Genomic DNA, 20,627 nt, shown 5'->3' on the forward strand with positions numbered 1-20,627 from the left:
AATGACTTTGTAGTATCTTTTTAGAATGTTGTTATTGCCAAACAAGAGAATGTTGACACAATTATATCCAATAGGAATGAGGAAGTAGATAAGAAATGAATATCATTAGTCTTGTGACTTTTGCTACAAATAGCTAATTTTGCCACTTACTGCAATGAGGGGAAAAAATCTCTGTATATTTTGTTATAGTCTGACATGCTTTTTTTTCCCCACAGACGGTTTTTGAAAAAAACAAGCCACAACAGACAAAAAATACAACATCAACACAGATGACTAAACCTGGCCTTTATGTGTCAAACAGAACTGACAAACTCATAAGTCCTGGAAAATATCTTACAGCGGAAGAATACCATAAACGTAGACTTGAAGCAGTAAGTTTTCATCTGTTTGAAACTGTATCTGTAAAGCAAAATATTACGAAGGTTGTCTGAATATTCACTCTGAGTGTTCCGAGTGTTCAAAGAGTGAATTTAACAGTGAGCTGCAAAATGTCTGCTTAATCTTCATATTGCATAATCTTTCAGATATGGGGGAAGTGTATGTCTGCTTATTTACAGTATTAATGTTTTTAATGACATTTGAGACCATGTGGTTTCTTAACTATTAAGAATTGTGATTTTACTGGTTTCTGTCTTACAGTGACAGTTAAGCTTCCATATAGAGCATCACGGAATAAATTAGGTTTGTCCCTATGGCATTCTCATGATCTCTTTAGAAGGACCTAAACTACAGATTAGATATAAGGAAGAATTTTTCCACAATGAAAGTGGTGAAACACTGAAACAGGTAGCCCAGAGAGGTGGTAGATGCCCCATCCCTGGAAACATTCAAGATCAAGTTGGACAGGGCTCTGAGCAACCGGATCGAGTTGGAGATGTCTCTGCCCGCTGCAGATGGGTTGGATGAGATGACCTTCAAACTTACCTTCCAATCCAAACCATTCTATGATTTTTTTATTCTACTTGCTTAATGTATGGCCTCAGATGGGTAACATGTTGCATTAGGATTTAGGAGACCTGCATTCAGCTTATGGGTTTTGTGGTTTTCGGGTTTGTTTATTTGTTTTAACAGGCCTGACAGTTTACCTTTGGCATACTGTGCTGTTTTGGATTGTGTTCAAGCTCCTGCTTTGCCATTAAGGTAGAACACATGCAATGGGCCTGTGGAGTTTTGTGGTGCACTGAGTCACCTCACGCAGGCAATTCTGATGACAGTTTCTGTATAGTCATAGTGCAGAGGATGCCATGGCATTTCAAAGTGCTTTTTGAAAACTACACATTCAATGACTGCACACCTAAATTAAGTACACCCAACTGCTTTGTAAATGGTCTAATTACTAATTTGATTTCTTAGAATAGAGAGTCTGGATATAACTAAATGGAGAAACAGTTGGTTTCTCACATGTCCAGGTACAATAATTGTTTTGACATGATTGGCAATATGCTTTGATATCTTCTAGGTAGAAGTTCTCTGTAAGAACTTCTTATTTGGTCAGCAACAGCTGACAGCAATAAGTCTCTTGTAGAAGTGGAACCCAAACAGGTAACCATTTCCTCAGGACTGCCAATGTGTTTTACTGTGATCATTATTGCCACTTACTGAAATCTGTAACATATCTGTAGGCAATCCGTAATGCACAGTAGAAAAACATCAGCTTGGTTTTGGTTCAAGTTGATGGATTTGCACAGTGCAGTCTAGTTCCATATTGAAATATTAGCCCAAGACATATTCAAGAGAAATGTTAGGTTAAGATACCTCTAGAGACAGTATAACTGTATTAGTGTGCTTTTGTGCTTGATAGCGTTCAACGCAAGTCAATGCTTGTTAGCTTGTGGTATGGAACTGCTCGTGGTACAAGCTCTCAGCTGGTGAGAGCTCAGTTGTGCATTGTGATCCCTTAAGTTAGCATAGATGTTTCCCTGGTCTTTAATGCCCACAGCTTTGGAAGGTCTTTTTTAAAATTTTTCTTTAAGTTCTGTCATAACAGCACAGGTAATTTCACTTTCATAATTTGTTTACAAATAATGTGAAGTTGATTTTGACTGTATGAATGTTGATTTTTTCATTCAGAAATTTAAAAGAAATTTTGCAAATATGTGTCTAAATTCCCATTCTAGACATTATATAAATGAATAATAAAGTGGGGATCTCTGTCCACAGAGATGGAGAGAAAAGAATAAAAACAATACATGGCAAAAGATGTTTTTTAAGGAGAGATTTGAAAAAAGAAAAATAGATTTTGTAATTGCAGTTTATACTTTAACTTCATTATTTGAACCTAGCTTCTCCACTGTACTCACTGGTTAGACTCTTGCAGTTACTTAAATAAGGAAGCATACTTGTGTTTAGACTAATAGTATATATATATATACTATAGTTATATATATATAACTGTCGTTGTAACATTTAAATTAGAGTACAAGACAAAATTTAGAATATGTAGTTAGCTAGAAAAAATGACAGTTAAGAAAAAAATATTATGCTGTATTGTTTTAGATTTATGATTCTTTGGTACTGTATCACATCTAGGTAATAGTATTACAGAAATATTTCCGTCGTTGGTATGCTATAAATGTAGTACAAAATCTGAGAGAGGAAAAGAGGATAAGGCTGGAATGGGAGGCACAAGAAGAGTTACGGAAAAAAAAAGAGAAAGAAGAAAAACTGAGAAGGGAACAGGAACGAAGACTGAACCCTAAAACAAAAGAAGACTTTGAGCTCCTGTACCATGCTTTACAATGTAAGTTTTTTTTCTTAAAGGGATGCTCTCAAATCAGTAAAAGAGTGCAGTTTGTTTAAAACAAACTGTTGTGATTTTAACATGTTTCTGTTTCAAGTTAGATACTTCCTTGATTTTTTTGACTTACAGTGGATTTTCTTTAATTTTTACATAATTTTTTGACTTTCATATATTACTAGAAGCAGAAAAGGCCTTTACACTGTGTAAGCACTGTTTAGCAGTAAGTAAAACATCCCTATGTCATCAACACTGTTTTAATCACAAATCCAAAATGTAGCACCATACAAGCTTCTATGAAGAAAATTTACTCTATCCCAGCCAAAACCAGCACAACTTTTTAGGAAATAATCAGCTCATAGAATAATGCTATTTGGCAGTTTTATTCTTTTTAAAAATGATTAATCTCTAATGCTAAGGTCAACTAGAGGAGCAGGAACTGGAGTTTTTTTGATCAGAGTTATTTTAATGTTTTTTACTCTTCAATTAGGATACTGAAAATAATACCATGAAGAGATTACAATTAATATCTATAATTCATAATTTAATGTAGACATTTTTATAATGGATTAAATTTTTGTCCAGCGTTTTACAATATACCACTGAGGTTATTCCTTTTGTCCTAGCCACTTTCTCCTGCTTTTTCTCTATTCTAATTTATTCCATGTTTCACAAAACTGTGTTGTCAAAATTTTTAAAATCTGCTAGGAGTCCTACAGGGCATCCTGAAAGATTTACTTTTCCTGTTGAAGTGGATGGCGTATAATATAGGCAAGCACCTCTGAACTTTCCTAGAATACTGCAGGTAATTGACATAACTTGCAGGAGAATAATCACTTTGGTGGCATATGTTATAGAGCTGAGGATCAAGAGTCCAGAATTCCCAAGTTATGTGCTAATCTTTTAATCTTTACTGTCATACTTTGTGTGGCATTGTCTGAATGTATAAATGGCTTCTAAATGTTACTGTCTGTGACAAATGTAAAAATTATTACTGGTCTTAAACTTTAGAATTTTGGGAATGGTATCTTTGTGAGATTTGTGGTTTGTTAGGGGTTGTTTGCCCTGCCCCCCTTTTTCTTAATAGCTAGTTAGCTTTTCACTTCATAAGAATCAAGCCCTTTTAAAGGTGTGCCTGACTGGATAATCAAAACCCAAGGTATTCAGATAATCATTTTTTTCCTCTCCACTTATGGCAAGTGCTACTATTTGGTATCTGATTTCCTGCAATATTTTCTTTAAAAACTGCTTCCTAGTTAATTACCTATCAAATATATGATCCACTTTTTTTTTTTTAAAGTATAGTGATTCTTATTTGCAATAGAAGCAACAAAGCTGAGTTAAAGTTGTGAATGAGTGCTGATATTCCAAATATTTTTAGATTTAAAATGCACGGTTATACAAGTGTCTCTTTTGCTTGATTTAATCTCATTGGATTCACAGATAATAAAACTTTCAGCTTTTCATGTTCAGGAATTTAGTATCTAGGCAACTTGAAAAAGTATGTGCCACTTCAAAACTGGAACAGAACAAACTCCAGTATTAGAAATTACTTTTTAACATTTTCTTAAAAATAATGGTCTGATGTAAATCTTTTTAGTTTGTTCTTATTTACTGGTGTTGACTAGTAGCTCCTTTACATGGACACTTGCAGTCATGCTCTTTATTTTAATAGAGCTTAGTGGTTCTAGGAAGTTTTTTTTTCCTACCTGCATCTGAAACTACTTTTACATTCTTATAGTGTCAACAGTCTACACAAGCTAAATCATTGTGACAGTAATATAATAAGACTATTGTCCTCTAGAGATCTGTGAAGGTTAGTGCTGCTGATCACAACAGGGAGATACTATTACCGGGTCAGCCAGTACAAACAATTCCTGTTGGTACAAAAACATGCCTGTTGAATGTATGATGCAAATGAGAGGTATCCATACATTCAGTGTGTCTGCATATAGAGACAATGATTATTTATTTGAAAAGCATGAACTAATTAATTTTATAAAAATTGGAATATATAATGAGTAAAATCTCTATCTGTAAAACAGATAATCTAAGAGGAATGATTTTAACTTGATTGCATATTTCTGGTGAATCAGGAGGTGAGTATTGATGATAACTGGCAGCTTCTTCATTTCTCTAAGTACAGAATTGCTTACTGTATTTATTAGCTCTATCTTTGAAGTTGCTGCCCCCTTCAGGCATATAAAGCATCATGTAAATTAATTGTATACAGTGCTTTTGTTTGCTGAAATGGCTTTATTTAAAAATATATCTTTGAGTACTCAGAACTTGTCAGACAGCTGTCATATTAATACCAAAGCTTGGAGAGCCTTAAGGAAATGAATTGAAATATTTTAAAATGGAAAACATAAGGTACTGTAGATAAGGAAGCCACAGGCAGAAAAGAAACCTTCCTTCTTTTCCTCCTCCTACCTCTAATCTTACCTGATGCAGGATGTTACAGTTTTTTTCAGTAAGTGTCCATCACTTATTGGATTGTTTTCTTTACATTGGGTTTTGCTTTTGCATAACTGTTCTGGAACAATAACAACATTTTGAGACATTATTCAAGAGTGCTGATGTGTTGGATCTTATAAAATTCCCTACAAAATTTGAGATGTATTTGTAATGAAACAGACTCTTCAGAAAAGCCAAGAGTTGTTACAATGTATGCAAAGGAAAACACTATTCAGTAAGCACAGTTTGATTTTACTAACAGATTTCTGTAAGGGCGTATAGTCTGTCTATCAGCAGTTATAGTCAAAGAATGGGTACTACAAAATAAACATGATAGACACATACGTATACATCTGTATGTTTCTGTCATTAAATAGTCTAACTTATAATTCTAAGTCCAGCAGGTACCTGCAGTTTGGTGATTTCACCCTAGGAGTCAAATTCTTCTATAGCGTGTACTGGTTCACCTGCTGCTGTCATTATTATCTTGTGGCTTGCATGCCACTGCCACTTGAAGGCTTCTGTTGCAGAAGAGGAAAGGGAGAGAAAAGCAATGACTGTCTGATTATTAATGCACATCCATCCAGCTTAGATGGAAAAAGATGATAGAGCTCAAATATTCAGTGTAGGACCTGGAGTGCTTAACATGACTGTCAGTCAAGTTTTATCTCAGTTCTTTAAGACTTCAAGTTTCTTTAAATTTTACTCATTTATGCAGGGAGAAGCAGTAATGTTCTCAGCACTGAGTAGTAGTGGTACCACAGTAAAATGCTGCCCTTAATCTGTTCAGAAGATCTCCACAGAACTTTTTCTTGTGAGTTTGATGAGCAATTGTTTAAAAAGTTCCTATTGCTCATACCTTTTGGAGCTGTTTGAGTCTCAAACAGTTATTTTAGATGCAAAATCATGAAGAAATCGTTTTATCACACATTTCCACAGGAGCTAAATTATTTTTCTGACACAGAGGTCCTTTCTCTCCTAACCCATCTTTGAGTTTGGAGTACAAATTGGCAGTCTGGAATTGATGTACACACACTCTCACAGAACACCTGTATAATTTACATCCATTTCTGGGCCATTTTACATGTATTGAAAATATGTGTAACAAACAATTCTCTATCATAGAAGCTGGCTTTTAAAGAATACTGAAAATTAATTATGTTATTTCTTAAATATGGAAGTAGAAGTTTCACTAGAAAACACCCTATAAAAATACCCCAAATATTTGTATCTGTAGTATGGAGGCAGAAGGAGACTGAGAGGATTAACAGAACTCTTACTGGGGCTGAAAGAAAGGCAGCATTTTGTGGACTTCTGGAACAAGAGACACAGCTGATTGCTTCCATTGGGAAACACAAACTAAATGCAGATGAGGAGAATCAACAAAAAGCAATACTACGCTTTCTGGATAAGGTCAGTGACGTAATTTTAGGCTGAACATAAAAAATACTAAGTACAGGAACAGAACAGACATTTGCAAGCTACCTGCCAAAAGGAACTTTTGTAGCTTTAACAGTTAATCATATGAATGCTAATGTTATAAACATCCAAATTACCTTGCTGTTCATGTCAATACCATTCAGTTAAACTCTTTCCAAGCTGAAAATTTCTTGGCTCTGAGACTGATTGAAGGAATAAGAGTGCATCACTGAGACTGTTAACTACTTGTCTCTATGGTAAATCCCATGTATAATATAAAATATTATATGTATGTATAATATAAAATATAGCACTGAGTGGATGAATTTTGTATTATGTAAACATTCTGCATTCTAGTGGCACTGTTATCAGCATTAAAGGTTTAGATTGTAACAATTCAAAATGGTTAATCTGAAGTTATAAAGCATCAGGATATTGCATATCATTCTATATTTTGTATTGTGTGCATTACAGTGATGTAGGAATCCATGCATGAAACTATGCTCTTTCCTAAGCTGTTTTTGAAACTTTAAAACTCTGCCTATTAGCTTCTCTTTCAAAAATACTTATTTTCACTAATCAAAACTAATGAGTAAGTGATTTTCCCTCTGGTATTTTCTGTTCATTGTTCTCTATAGCGAAAAGTTTGCTATTACATTTAAACTTAAATGCAAACATTTAAGCAAGTATTTGTAAAATTAAACTTTAACCCTGCAGTATGGATTCATTGATTCTTTTATTTTCCTTCTTCCCTCAGAAATGTTATCCTTCAGCAACTATATTTGTTATTTGTTTACCCATTGAGCACAGGCCTCTGGTCATCACATCTCTGTCTTTAAAGAAAGCATTTATTCTGTTTTCATGTACAGGATAGAAACCCAGAAGAGCTTTGACTGAATTATATCATACTGAACTCAGTTATTAATTCACTAGTATACATTGCATTAAAACTTTAACTTGAGATTTTATTCTTGTATAATGTTTAGGATGAAATTAAATGCAAGTGCTCTTTAGGCTTTCATTTATAAAACAAATATGAGAATTCATTAGTACACAAAGATGATTTAGAATCACATTAGATTCAATGGCAACTTAATGTAAAATTTTTTAAAAAGTCTTTTCTAGTTGGACATCCCAGCAATCAGTCCCCTCAGAAAAAATAAATAGTTTGTTTTCTGGCTGTTTTCATAGTATGTGACAAAATCATGAAAAGAAATATTGCAACTGAAATAGGTGTTTTTACTATATATTTTTTTTTAAATTTACAGCTATAGGGTTTTGAGAGTTGTTCTAAACTGTTGACATAGATAGGAGCCTAACTCAGAGGTGAAAAAGTAACTATTTCTGCATTTCTTAAAAAATAAAAAAAAATTTAAAAAATTTTGGAAATCTCAAAATTAAATGGATGGTTTGTTATGACTGTAAAAGTGCAATTTGAACAGTGCAATTTAAACTGTAGTATGAAATTTATTGTTGGAGTACTAGATTAATTATTCAGTTATTTCTTGAACTTTGAGCTGGTAATGTTAGTCGGGCACTTGCCAGTTACAGTTTATGTAACACCTTTCATATATGAAGACTGCAAGCATTTCACTTTGCTGCAATAGCCAATGTGATACAAAACTTGCTTCTTCATGGAAACGTTGGTTCCCTTCTTTGCTACTTTAAGGATGTACCTTCTCATGCATGTGTGCTTTTACAATGATTGCTACTGGTCGTGTGTGCACTACTTTCGGGGGGGGTCTTTTTTATACTGAGCTCATTCTTCTTCAGCATTTATATTTTGAAAAGGAAGTACATGATTAAGCTTTTATACAGCAATCATGTTTTCTTAAAGGAATTTTTGTAATTATTGCGCAGTTTATACCTTTCATGCTTTGTGCTATTTCTGCACCCATTCTATGGATTATTTTTTTATAATAAAAAATAATCTCTGTCTGTGGTGGTGTGTTTCTCTCCTTGGGTGCTTTTTTCCTGCTTTCATGCATTGGCAACAGAGTGCAGTTATAGTAGTCTTGCTCTCTGAAGTAATACAGATAACAGGATTATTGTCAATTCCTCAATATTGCCAGCAGACTAAAAGGCAAAAAAAAATCTGGCAAAAAACTCTTGAAATTTAGAAGTCTCAGTTTTCTCACATCAATCTTGAATACAAGAAAACAGTATTGAAATCAGCTTGTAATTCTTTCTGAAATACTGGAAATCTTCATATTGGTGAGACTGCTGTATTTTTTTCAATAAAAATCTGCATAATTCCTTTCTTTTGAAATTATTTAATTTTATATAATACCCAGTTATGATGAGGTAGTAAGAAAAAATACAGAAGTTACAGATAGGATATCTTGCTTTGAATATTTTAGACATTATCATAATATAGTTGGTCTGTGTAAAGGGTCATTTGCAGAGTGGAATACCAAGACTTCTAGCTCATATACGAGTTGTTACAAATTTGTCCAAAGAACATAATTTTAATAGCCATTTCCTAGGGTAAATTCTGCCCATTGACTCTCCCTAGCAGAAGCAAATAACCTTGCTATCTTATAATAAATGATTTCATTGAAGAAAATCAAATGCGCTAACTGCTCTATGGAAAACTGATTTTTGCCAGTCTGGCATAAAAAGGAGTTACAGCATCATATAGCTTCTAAGTTGATAGCGGGTATTTTGTTATTTACTTGGGCTTTTGGGGTTTGTTTTTTCTTGTTTGCTGTTTGTTAGAATTTAGAGTGCTGTACAAAGTTAGTGAAACAAATTCATGAAGTTACAGCAGAATGCTCCCTTTTTATGACAGAGAGAAAATAGTCTCCTTCTAGTTTTGCAGAAGTTCAAAGATTTCACTAAGGAATTAAGAGTTTTATCTTTTATTGATGTCTGGTTTTGCTGTTTCATTTCTTAATCAGTTTTGACTCTGAATTGTGACCTCTGATTAACAATACCTCCTTTAATTAAGAATTTCACCCCCACTGATAATGTAATTAAATGTCAGTTTTTCAGTGTTAAATCATTTTTTCAATTATTTTGTCTTTCTTTTGCTTACCTAACTTTATAATTTATTTATTTCAAAGTGAGGAAAACTCTCTTTTGATTGTGGTGGTAACTAACTGTATCTGTTCTAACTATCTAATATCCTTGGTATTTCCATGACTTATCACCATAGCAAGCCTGTATATTTGGTCAAAATAATGATTACATCACTACTGGAATCATATCCAGAAAACTACTCAGCATGTGAATGCTGCATGAAGTGTTGCTGTAGTTAACTCACACCGAGACTGCAAAGTGAAGTTTGCAAGTGTTTGTGAATGTTCAGGTTCCAAATACAGCAAAGAGAATAATTAATACACAGAATGAGGTTCCAAATAGCCATCCCAATTAAAGAAAGGGAGTGGAGTTAGGTAATGATGAGGAGGAGGTTTTGAATAGTAGCATTCTATTGGATTTAGATACCTACCTCCACAGTGAACTAACCCCTTATGTAACTGTGGTTTGCAACCAAAACCAGCCCTCTGGCAAGAGGAGAGTTTGGACTTCTCAAACTGCGTGGTGCAGCTGACACCACGTAACTGCTCACTGTCTGTAGAAGTTAAAGATGTGCAAAGAGACAACTGCTGTAGTAGGCAGATGGCATGTGGTTAAGTTCACAAACAAGAAGCTAGCCGAAGTATCCAATAAGCTGTAAACTCATACTCCGCCTTAGTCAGGTTTAACAAAGTCTATGCCTTCTATCTGTCTGTATAGCTAGCATAAATAAAACAGTTCCCTGGAGATATTTTGTACTGCAGTAGACTTAGGCCTTAAATTTGCAATCTTTACACAGTGAACAGTCTCATTGATTTTTACTGATAGTTTAGGGGGATTTATGACTGCAGTATGAAATGGAGAGCAAATGTATTCTAACACTACTTTCAGTAAATTTGTTTTAAAGAAGTAGAGCATATCCCTGTAGGAAAATATTATTTGCTTTTAATATCCTGTAAGTCAAAATTTTCATGAGCTGCAACTTTAAACAAAATGTGCAATTGATTACTTGCTCTGGTGGAAAAGGTACTGTATAAATATCAATAGGATTAGCCTTTTCTATTAGTCAAGCATTAATGTTAAGCCCCTATTTGCTGTGGTGAAACTTCATGTAACATAATGCATTTGTTCAGCTGGTGATCAGATTATAAAAGCTCAGTTATACAAATTGTTTCTGAAGTGTGCACAACCTAAGAGATGGAAAGCATATGATGGAAAAATCACTCAAATGGATACACAGTACACACTCCGTGCCAGAGAACTACTTGAAATATACCGCAGCATCAGCATGAACGACATCCCAAAAGATGAGAGAATAGATGTGCTGTTAACACTCAGACATACAGTGAAGGTAGGTTTTATTTTTCTATTTAAGTTTAGCTTGAAGCTGTAATTCCCTAAGATACAGTGACTTAATTATGTTGACACATAAGCAAGGCTTCTTCTGGCAAACAGGTGCAGGGATGATCAGCTGGCAGCGAGGGAAAGCTTCATGTACCACCTGGCATGACAGTGTAATTTACGTTCCAGATATACTCTGAATTCATATTTCACTTTGTGATGTGCACATTTTTCTTCAAGTTGTGTTAGAATTTTAACTTTATTGTTGTAGACTTTTTGTATATTAATATATAATACATTTTTAGTACAAAATTTAGCTTAATATTTAGAACAACTTGATGAAAACCATGGCAGAGATGTAAGTGGCTATTACTGGCTTTTTTTCTAATTTCTTTGAAATGTCTGTTTAGAACCTTATCTCTCTGTTGGTTTGAGTTACCAGTTTTATGGCTGCAAATACTGATTTTCATTTTTTTTTCTTTGTCCCTCACTCCCCACCCTCACTTCTGCTGCCAGTGTTCCCAGTGACTTAGAAGCTGCATGCGTTTATTTTAGTTAATAATATTTGTTTATTTATTCATTTATTTATTAATGTACAAAAATAATAATATGAGTTTGAATGTACTTTTAGGATGATACTGTTGGCATTGAACTAGAATAGAACGCTGCTTTGTGGTCTTATTAAAACAAACGAACATCTTGCTAATTGCTTTGGGAGTACTAGAATTTGACCAGAAGACAATACAGCGTTGAAAGCATTGCTGGTCTATGAACTCCTGCCCATCTTAACACAAGTCTATATTGCTGTAGTGAGCAGATTCTAGAATTCCTGTAAATTAACACTCTATTTTAGGTGAGAAAACATTGAACTCATTCACTTATCTCTCTCTGAAGAATCTCCTGCTAAGCATTTGAAATATTGAAATTACTAATTTCCAAGCATATTCATAAAGTCCCCCATGCCTTTTGTGTAGTGGGTTTTTTGTTTGTTGGGGGTTTTTTGTGTGTTTGTTTGCTTTTTTGTGGTTTTGTTTGTTTGTTTGTTTTAACCATCTACTCTGTATATACATTACATATGCTATTACACAGCCAAAGGAAACTTCTTGGGGAGATATTTCTTGGGGTTTTTGGAGACTGAAAACTTTGCATGTATTATCTGTCTCTGCTTAGCGTTTTTTAATGCCTCCAGGTTTACAGTTCCTCATAGCTTTGGTATACATACAAGGCCTTTAAAGCAGGATCTGTAAACATTCTCAGTTATTTAGTTCTTTACATGAGTTTTCTTGGAGGTTGTTTTCCTAAGACACTAGGGGGTTCTTAATATGAACCTGTTCTTATGTGAACATGCAGAGGTGTGAATAATGATTGGCAAAGAATCTATAGTTTGCTTTCATATCTGCATTAGAATTATTTTGTTTATTTGCTTCTTGATTGTTGTGGAGTTTGTCTTCCTTTTTCTTTGTGTTTTCTTTCAGGAACATGAATGTAAATTAACACAAGAAATAGTGGAATTAATTGACAGGGAAGTTGATCTTATGTCGAGGGACATGAAAGAATGCAACTTAGAAGGACTGAGGAAAAGAATTTGTACATTATTTCTTCAGTATATTAAAACTCCAAAGTTTAACCCTGAAATTGCTAGGATACTTAAGGTATTATTCCTATTTTGCAGTCTGACATAGTGGCCATTGAACTAAGAATGGTGGAGAAGGGGAACGGAAAACAATGAAAGCTTGTTTTATTTTAGATTTTGCTGTAGAATTGTTGTTGGAGTTTCTCAAGAAGTAAAATGTAGCAAATATCCAGGCTTCACACAAATAAGCTTATATAGTCATATATCAAGCATGGATTGCAGACATAGGTATAAGAAGCTGACAAATGGCTGGTATCACTGAGAGCGTCCAGGAACACTGTATGAAATAAAAAAATCCAAGAATTGTAAATGGTAGATCTTATGGGATGGTAACAGTAAATTGTAATAACAAATGGGGAACCAATAGAGCGAGCAATTATCTTTCTTTCACTGGACAAGAGGCAGGATCCCATGCATCCACAAAAGATAAACCTTGCCATTGTCAAAGTGATGTCTAAGGAGTTTGCACCTAAATGAGAGCTTTTACAAGCTTTTGTGGTACAAACTGTTGCTACTTCATGAGAAGCAGATGTAGCTATGAAGTGGAGATAGCGGTAGACACCTCTCAAGTTGTGTGATCGCTTTTCATTTCTGACTACAGATTACAGTTGAAAATACGATTCACTATCCTATGTTGCTGCTTTAGGCAGCAAAGCCTATTTTGCATCTATAAGAAGAGGATTCATCTTATGGTGGTTGATGGTATATCAGGAGTAGAGAATCTGTCAGTAGTGGGACTTAAAACCAACCAGCAGTTTATGACCTAGATGGGTCATAGTGGAGACTGGAGATGGGACATCTTTGGCTTCTCTAGCTTTTGGTTAACTGTACCATGAGTTGAAGACTGAATTGCACCTGTGTTTGTATTTGAATCTTGTAGCTTTCTGTAGATCATAAAAAAGGTGGCAGTTCATCAACAGACAGTCAAATCCTCAGGGTACTTTCAAAAAAAGGCAGATGACCACAACAGGTGCCTGGACCATCAGACTACTCAAACTACCCAATTACAGACTTGAACCCTTTGCACAAACTACATTAAATTCTTTCCAGAACCCATGAACAAATATGAGGGTGAGGAGGTCATTAGCAAGTTTAGTTTATTCTTCCCCTATATTGTTTTTGGACATGTGGCTCTGATGATTTTGTATTCTTATGCCAAAATATTAATATGCTCATAATCTCAGGGTTTCATCTTTGACATAAAGGGCAGATACTATATGAAAAAATAAATCCAAAAGAATTAGGTTTTTTGCTGTGTTGTCATCTTTCCAGAATGGCTGACAAACTGCATACATAAAAGCACCAGCAAGACCACTGGAGGATAATGTCTAGGATCTTCACATAGCTTAAAAATGAATTGACTGATTTGTATAACTGATTTTAACATGTACAGTAAGAAAACAGAATAGCGTTTGGTCTATTTAAAAAAAAACCAAACAACTCTATTGGGTATTTTAAAATAAATATTACTGGTTTTTACATATTAGAACACTTGCATGAACATTGCATGAATATGTGTAAAATGTATTCAAATACACACAAAGGTTACACACAAGTAATACAAAGATACTTTGTGGTAAATGAACTTTTTTTTTTTAATCTTTCAGGTTCCACCAGATCCCTTAAAGCTTTATAAAAATGTTCACTTCTGTCATAGTTGTGAAAATTACCTAACATCTACAGAATTTCCTATTCCTACTAATTCCCACACCACTGGCAGATGTCACTTGTGGTGCAAGCCTGCTAATGAGGCTCAGCGACGAGAAGCATTTTTGGAGTATAAACTTATACTAAAAAATCTCAGAAAGTCTGAGGCTGATTATCAGGATGACGCTAAAATTGCTTTCTTAGTTCAGGTAATGTCTGAAAGAATATTGCTAATAATGGAAACCAGGGGCTTTGACAATAAATTTTCCTGTATTTTGTGTGTGCTGTTGACAGGTCAAGAAATACGCTAAAAGCTACAAAAACTTCTTCCTGTAGTCTGGGATGTTCCATACCATAAAGCAGCAGCACTTCAGCTCTTGAATTATAGCTGTACTTTCAAAAGTGCTTACCAGCTATACATTAAATAAGGTTGAAGTGTAGCTGACAAGTCAAAGAATCAGATGATCCAAATTCTTCTGCTATGGCTGTTCTGCTGCTTTAAGATGCTGGCAACATCTGTAAAGCAACAATAATGTTTTTGTGACTATAATACTGTTCAAGACATAATGCTAGTAAAACATTTTAGGCCCCATTATTTGGACTGTTTTAGTAATACAACTAAATTGGTTTTTGTTCTCAGAAAGAAAAAAAATAACAGAGCTGAGGTTTTGACATTGCTATTGTATGTCAGTAGAATATCTGTATAGTTGAAGGTTTCACTGTTTTGCATTTATTAGAGATGGATTCACTAAATATTCTAATTTTCTATTTTTTGCCATCATCTGTAATCATCTGTAATCTTTTGCAATATTACTGAGTAGCTAACGTTTCATAATAATCATTACTGGAACAACTCTGTTCAAAGAACTACTTGCCTTTAGGTGTTACTACTTATTTTGTCAAAAAAAAAAATTGAAATCCAATATCCACTGCGAAAGTTTTAAATCTGAGGTAATTGCAAAGTGTTATTTATTGAAAGTATTGAACAGCCGAGATTTCTTTGAACTTTTTGAGATTTAGTAATAAAAATCTCTACAGCATTAACATTCATAGAACAGTTTTTGAACTGTATTTTAAGTATGTCTGAAACAACAACCAAGCAAACAAAAGCCAGTTATCAATATCCCACTGCTACCAAAAGAAGCCATGCTGTGGTTTAACACTTTGCCAATGGCAGCTGCAAAAAGGAAGATTAGGATTCTTTAATTATCATGTCTGTGTTAAAAAATGTTATCAAAGAACCTGGGTGTTGTTCGTCCATGTTGGTTTTCACTTAAGCTAACCTAGTTTATCTTAATATGTAAACATCCTCCAAAATATTTTGGATCTCTCTCACATTTGATGCACTGAAACATGACTGTTTCTTAACTGCTGACACCGAAAGCCCTGACTTGCAGTTCTGTTTGTGGTTGTATCACTGCAACATGTCTAGATACAGTGTCATTTTTATCCAAATTAACTTTAAGTTCTTCTCTTTAGAGTTGTAAATACCTAAACAACAGAAGTTTGTATCTTAAATCACTAATTTCCTTGTTTTATTCCTTAGATTTCCTTAAATTATTTTTTTTCTGAGCTACTTACTTTTTATTTTCCTTCCCCTCCCAATAACTATCTGTTCCCTACTCCACTTAACATCCAGTAAACAGCTCTGAGACATCTAGAAATTACTTGGGCACAACTAGAACTCTTTCACAGCAGCTACGACAGCTTCCTTCATTTCCCAGTGCAGTACCATTACTGGCTCTGATGCAAGATTTTGTGAGAAAATACTTTTCTTCAGCTCCTATGCATACTGACTCTAACTGTGTTTTGGTTGACCACCCATATGAGTGCTGCTAAGGTTTTAAAGGCAAAAAGCAGTTGATGAGAGTTATGGTAGCTCCAGTAAGTTCTGCTTACTGCAACTAAAGACCTTTTTCATCTCAAAATGAACAAAGAAGTGTGTGTGTCTAGATATTCTTTAACCAAGTGATTGTATGACATATGCATAGAAAAATTTTTACTCAAAGCTTTATTTGGATTCTTACACACACAGTTATAATACTATTGTTGTAGAATGAAACATGTTTCGTCCTTCTTAACCCTGTTTTACATTTCAGCAACAAGATCTGAAGTACATGATTGAGAAGATATGGGGCTGTCAGTCAGCTCTCAGTGCCTGCAGCGACCTCTATGATATGGTTATGGTCAGGTGGGATAAGCAGCATGAGTGGTCTCCATGGAACACTATTCTCCTCACGAAAGATGAGGCAGATGCACATCTCAAGCTGTGTAATCTTCAGGAGGTAAAAATTGATGGGCTTAATTTTTTACAATATTTATATTTTAATAGAATCCTGTGACTAATGATGTTTGGCCAGATTTAGTGCCTATGCTCATCCATGTTCAAATTGGCCGATTATGACTATTTAAATGATTGCATCTGTAAATAAAACAGGTACTAGTTCAGAGGGCAGCTGGCATAGTACAGCTCACATTCATGTACCTAAGCTCTGTCTTGCCCTGAATCTCCCTCCTAAAATGCAAGAAGTTAAGTGGACTCATCCATGCTGCCTACAGAAAACAGTGCCACATGTCTGTGCTCTTCTCTCAGATGAGATCAGACAAGAGCTGGCCTGGTTGAAAAACATACTAAAGACTAACAATAAATACTGTGACAATTGTGTGCCTGTGCTCTTGCACATGCTCTGGCCTCATTAATTTCTGCCTTTATAAATTTCTCATCAAATAAGAGAATGGCTCATTGTCTAGAACTCAACCACTTGTCATAATAAAATCTGTTGCAGTTTACTTTCTTACAAGAAAGTACTTATAAGTACCCCGACAATGTAATCTTGTAGGTTGAAATTAAGCAATAAAAACATAATTGCTGTTTTGAGTTGAAAAATCTTAAGAATTTGTTAAAGAAGTCATCAAAATTGTATTTTTACACCACTCTCCTAAATTCCATATCTAAGCATGGTAGTCTGATAAATATTTCACTCCACTGGACATTGTATGGTAGAATATTTAGTTTTCTGAGGCCCAAGAGAATCCTGTGAGCTGTGTTTGTCCTGCAATTAGTAATGCATTATTAAGCCTTTCACCTCTAGGTTACTGATTTATGTAAGTAGTGGTCTGAGGTCACTGTTGTGTAGTGTCCTTTTGTTCAGGGTGTTCTTAATTCAATTTCTAACTCATTATGTGTGCATCACAAATGCAACTTCAGCTGTTACTCATTTTCCTTCTTTTTGGAATTCTTGAGAGCATGTGGTAACTAAACTGACAGAGCGAATGAATTACTCTCTTAATGTAAGGTTTGCTTGGGGATGAAATATATTAGGCACAGAATTCTACGGTAAAGAGAAGTCTGCCATCTATTATATATTTTCTGTGTGTGCCTAATCTGTGTCTTCAGACACATGTTAATGTGAGCATATAGTTTACCAGGCAAAATCAATTCTAAGCTGGAAATTCCTTTATTGACTCCCGTGTCTCACTTTCAGTCAACAAGGCTATTCAGGCAGTCTGAATCTCATGATGCTTCTCTACATCCATAAATTTCTGTTACTAGGATTATGGCAGGCTAAGATTCTGATTATGCACTTACCTGGTTGTCATAGTTAAAGAGATGCCATTATCCTTATTGGGTCCAGAGTTACACTTATGTTTTTAATGTGAATGATATATTGTAGTAAAAATATTTTCATTATTTTTGCATAATGGCAATAAAAATATTTTCTGATTAGATATAAACTTTTTTCCATCATTGGTCAAGTGAGAAGTCAGCTTTCTTCACTGGTAATGGCCAAAGCTTTGTTTCAAAAAATGTATGTGAAATAAGAAAAATGAGGCAAAGTTAAAATATTATGAGTTGAATCATTGTTTCGCACCAACTGAAACAAAAAAAAGGCTTCTCAAGCACTTTCTTTAATAGCAATTCTTATTCATAATGATGAATTATGAATAAGTAATAGAAAAGGGTTTTTCCAACTAAATATTCTGTTTATTTTTTACATCATCTGAACTACTACTAATCAGTAGACATTTAGGAAAATATGTCACTACTGAATGCAAAGGCTGACTGAAATGCTGAAAAATGCTTCTTGCTATATTTATTTGTAAATAATCACTCTGATTCTTATCAAGGAAACTTCCTATAGTCATCACCTTGCAAATGTTGATATTTAAGCATTGCTTGTTTTTATTTTTAATGGTAAGTACCAATATTCTTACTTGAAAAGAAATGTCTTATGTTGAGCAGATAAAAAAATACCAGACGTGTTTCTGTTTTTAAGAGGTGACTAATATTACACAAGGATTGGTTAGTGTTTGTCACTATTGTGCCATAAGGTAGCAGTATAAAACTACAAAATATTTAATTATGTATCATACATGAATAAATTATCTGATTTAGTTTATTAAAGGGTCACTATACTGTCTAAGCTATGAAGCAACATGTAGTTTGCTAGATCTTTTAATTTTATGTAATGAGATTTGTGTTTTTCTTTCAGGCTTATGCATCGGCATTTATTCACAGAATAAAAAGTAAGCATATCCAGGCAAAAAACTACTTTGCTCAGATTCCAGCGATGAGATCATTTTTGCATAGGAGTGACAATCAGGCAAAGGCAAATGAATTTTTAATAGTAACGCCTATTTCTACTGGTACAAAACCATAATTCTTAGGGAAAGTTATCTGAAGTTAAAGAAGTTAACTGAATTATTGATTAATACAATTTCCTCGGTTTTAAAGAAAAGTACTTCTTCATCAGTACCTTAATTGTATTACACAGATCAAAATAAACATCTGAGAATAAAATAATTTGATCTTGACCAGTCAATATAACTGCATTTCGTATTTTGTAACCTCATTATTTAAAAAGTAAAATATTGTTGATGAGCTGTGTAAATACTAAATTTGTGGAGGAATTACTGTCTTCCTGTGTACGCCAGTGTTGCTTGGAACATTCTGTCTCTAATGTAATATTCCTGTTGGGGGATTTTAACTAATTTAACATCATCTTTTAATTAGAAAAATAATACAATAAACACTATATTAAATTTATTTCTCTGGTCTTAGACATGTAAGGCAGAAAAACCCTCAAACCATAAATTCCTACAGAATAAAATAATTTATATGCCCTTCTAAATATAGCTGCTTTGCCTTGTAAACATTTGTGCAAAAGAAAAAATTTACTTTTTCTAGCTCATCTCGATGATCATAGTGGAACTGCCAGCATGTAATTATTGTATCCAAGATCTTGAAATTATTGTAAATCAGGTTTATAATTTGAAATACACAATGCACAGTGTTTAGAAAATGCTTGTTTTTTTAGGAACTTGTGTTATTTAAAGTAGAAGTCAATTCTTTCCTTATTTTGTTATGTTTATGTTTGATTATAGTTACAGAGAAAAATATGGTATGATGTACATTCAGTTAAAGCCCTGCAGAAAGTTGCGAAGTTCTACTTGTAATCTCTATTCTAGACATGTTTCTGACCCAGGACAAACCCTTTTGCTCTGACAAATAAAACTGTCTGGACAAAAAGCGGTAGTATTTACAAGTAGGAATAAGCACATATTTAGCAGCAAACAGCTGGAAACTGGATTGACTCACTTAACAGAACATGGACTGCAGAACCAGTACCTGACGGACCAGTGCATTCTAACATCAGCTGAAGTTTTCCCATTGATTTTACCATTAAATTCAGATTCTGGATTTTAGTTCAGTACTGAACTAATTGTAGAATTGCAAAAGTGAATCATGTGAGCATTCCAGTTGGCTTATGTGCTTTCCAGGATTCGAGCTTTTAAGATAGGAATGGCTGCTAAGATTGGGCTGCTTTGAGTAATAAAAGGATTTTTTAAAAAAATTATGGGTTCAAGGGCAAGAAGGACTTCTATATAAATTTGTCTCCTTTTTTCTTTATGCAGCTTTTAAAAATGTAAATTACAGCCCCAGAAGGATGATTTAAATAAAGAGTAAGGAAATAGTTTAAAAAAAAGTGAAAGACCACTAGTTTATTGATTTTAATTCCATGTAGCATTGGATTGTACAGAATTTTGAATGTACAGAATCATAAAGTAAGTCAGGTTTGAAGGAACCTCAGGAGTCGACCTCCTACTCAAAGTACAGTCAGCTATAAAGCCAAGGCTTAATCCATTCAGGACTTGAAAACCTTCAAGAATGGAGAATACATAACCTCTAGCAGCAACATGTCTCAGTGCTTGACCGTCCTCATCTTAAAAAAAGTTTTCCTTTTGATAGACTGTGTTGCATCTCATTCTCTTACCATGCACACTTGTAGAAGGCCTGGCTCCATCTTCTTGATAGTCTCTTCTTAAGTTCTGGAAAGCTGCTGTCAGGTTTTCCCTAAGCCTTCTTGTCTCCAA

At 34.2% G+C, this 20,627-nt stretch overlaps 1 protein-coding gene across 1 annotated transcript in view; it reads left to right on the top strand.

Moving 5' to 3' along the window:
• IQUB (IQ motif and ubiquitin domain containing) overlaps window positions 1-18,913 on the top strand; it is a 19,373-nt gene extending 460 nt beyond the window's left edge. Inside the window, exons 3-10 of the mRNA XM_010182845.1 lie at window positions 207-371; window positions 2,530-2,740; window positions 6,432-6,607; window positions 10,812-10,982; window positions 12,448-12,624; window positions 14,213-14,461; window positions 16,352-16,537; window positions 18,746-18,913. Coding sequence (XP_010181147.1) covers window positions 207-371; window positions 2,530-2,740; window positions 6,432-6,607; window positions 10,812-10,982; window positions 12,448-12,624; window positions 14,213-14,461; window positions 16,352-16,537; window positions 18,746-18,913 — 1,503 coding nt within the window. The remainder of the gene's footprint in view (window positions 1-206; window positions 372-2,529; window positions 2,741-6,431; window positions 6,608-10,811; window positions 10,983-12,447; window positions 12,625-14,212; window positions 14,462-16,351; window positions 16,538-18,745) is intronic.
• The last annotated feature ends 1,714 nt before the right edge of the window (window positions 18,914-20,627 follow it).

Source organism: Mesitornis unicolor, unplaced genomic scaffold (genome assembly GCF_000695765.1).
Source record: "Mesitornis unicolor isolate BGI_N332 unplaced genomic scaffold, ASM69576v1 scaffold18074, whole genome shotgun sequence".
Lineage (NCBI taxonomy): Eukaryota > Metazoa > Chordata > Aves > Mesitornithiformes > Mesitornithidae > Mesitornis > Mesitornis unicolor.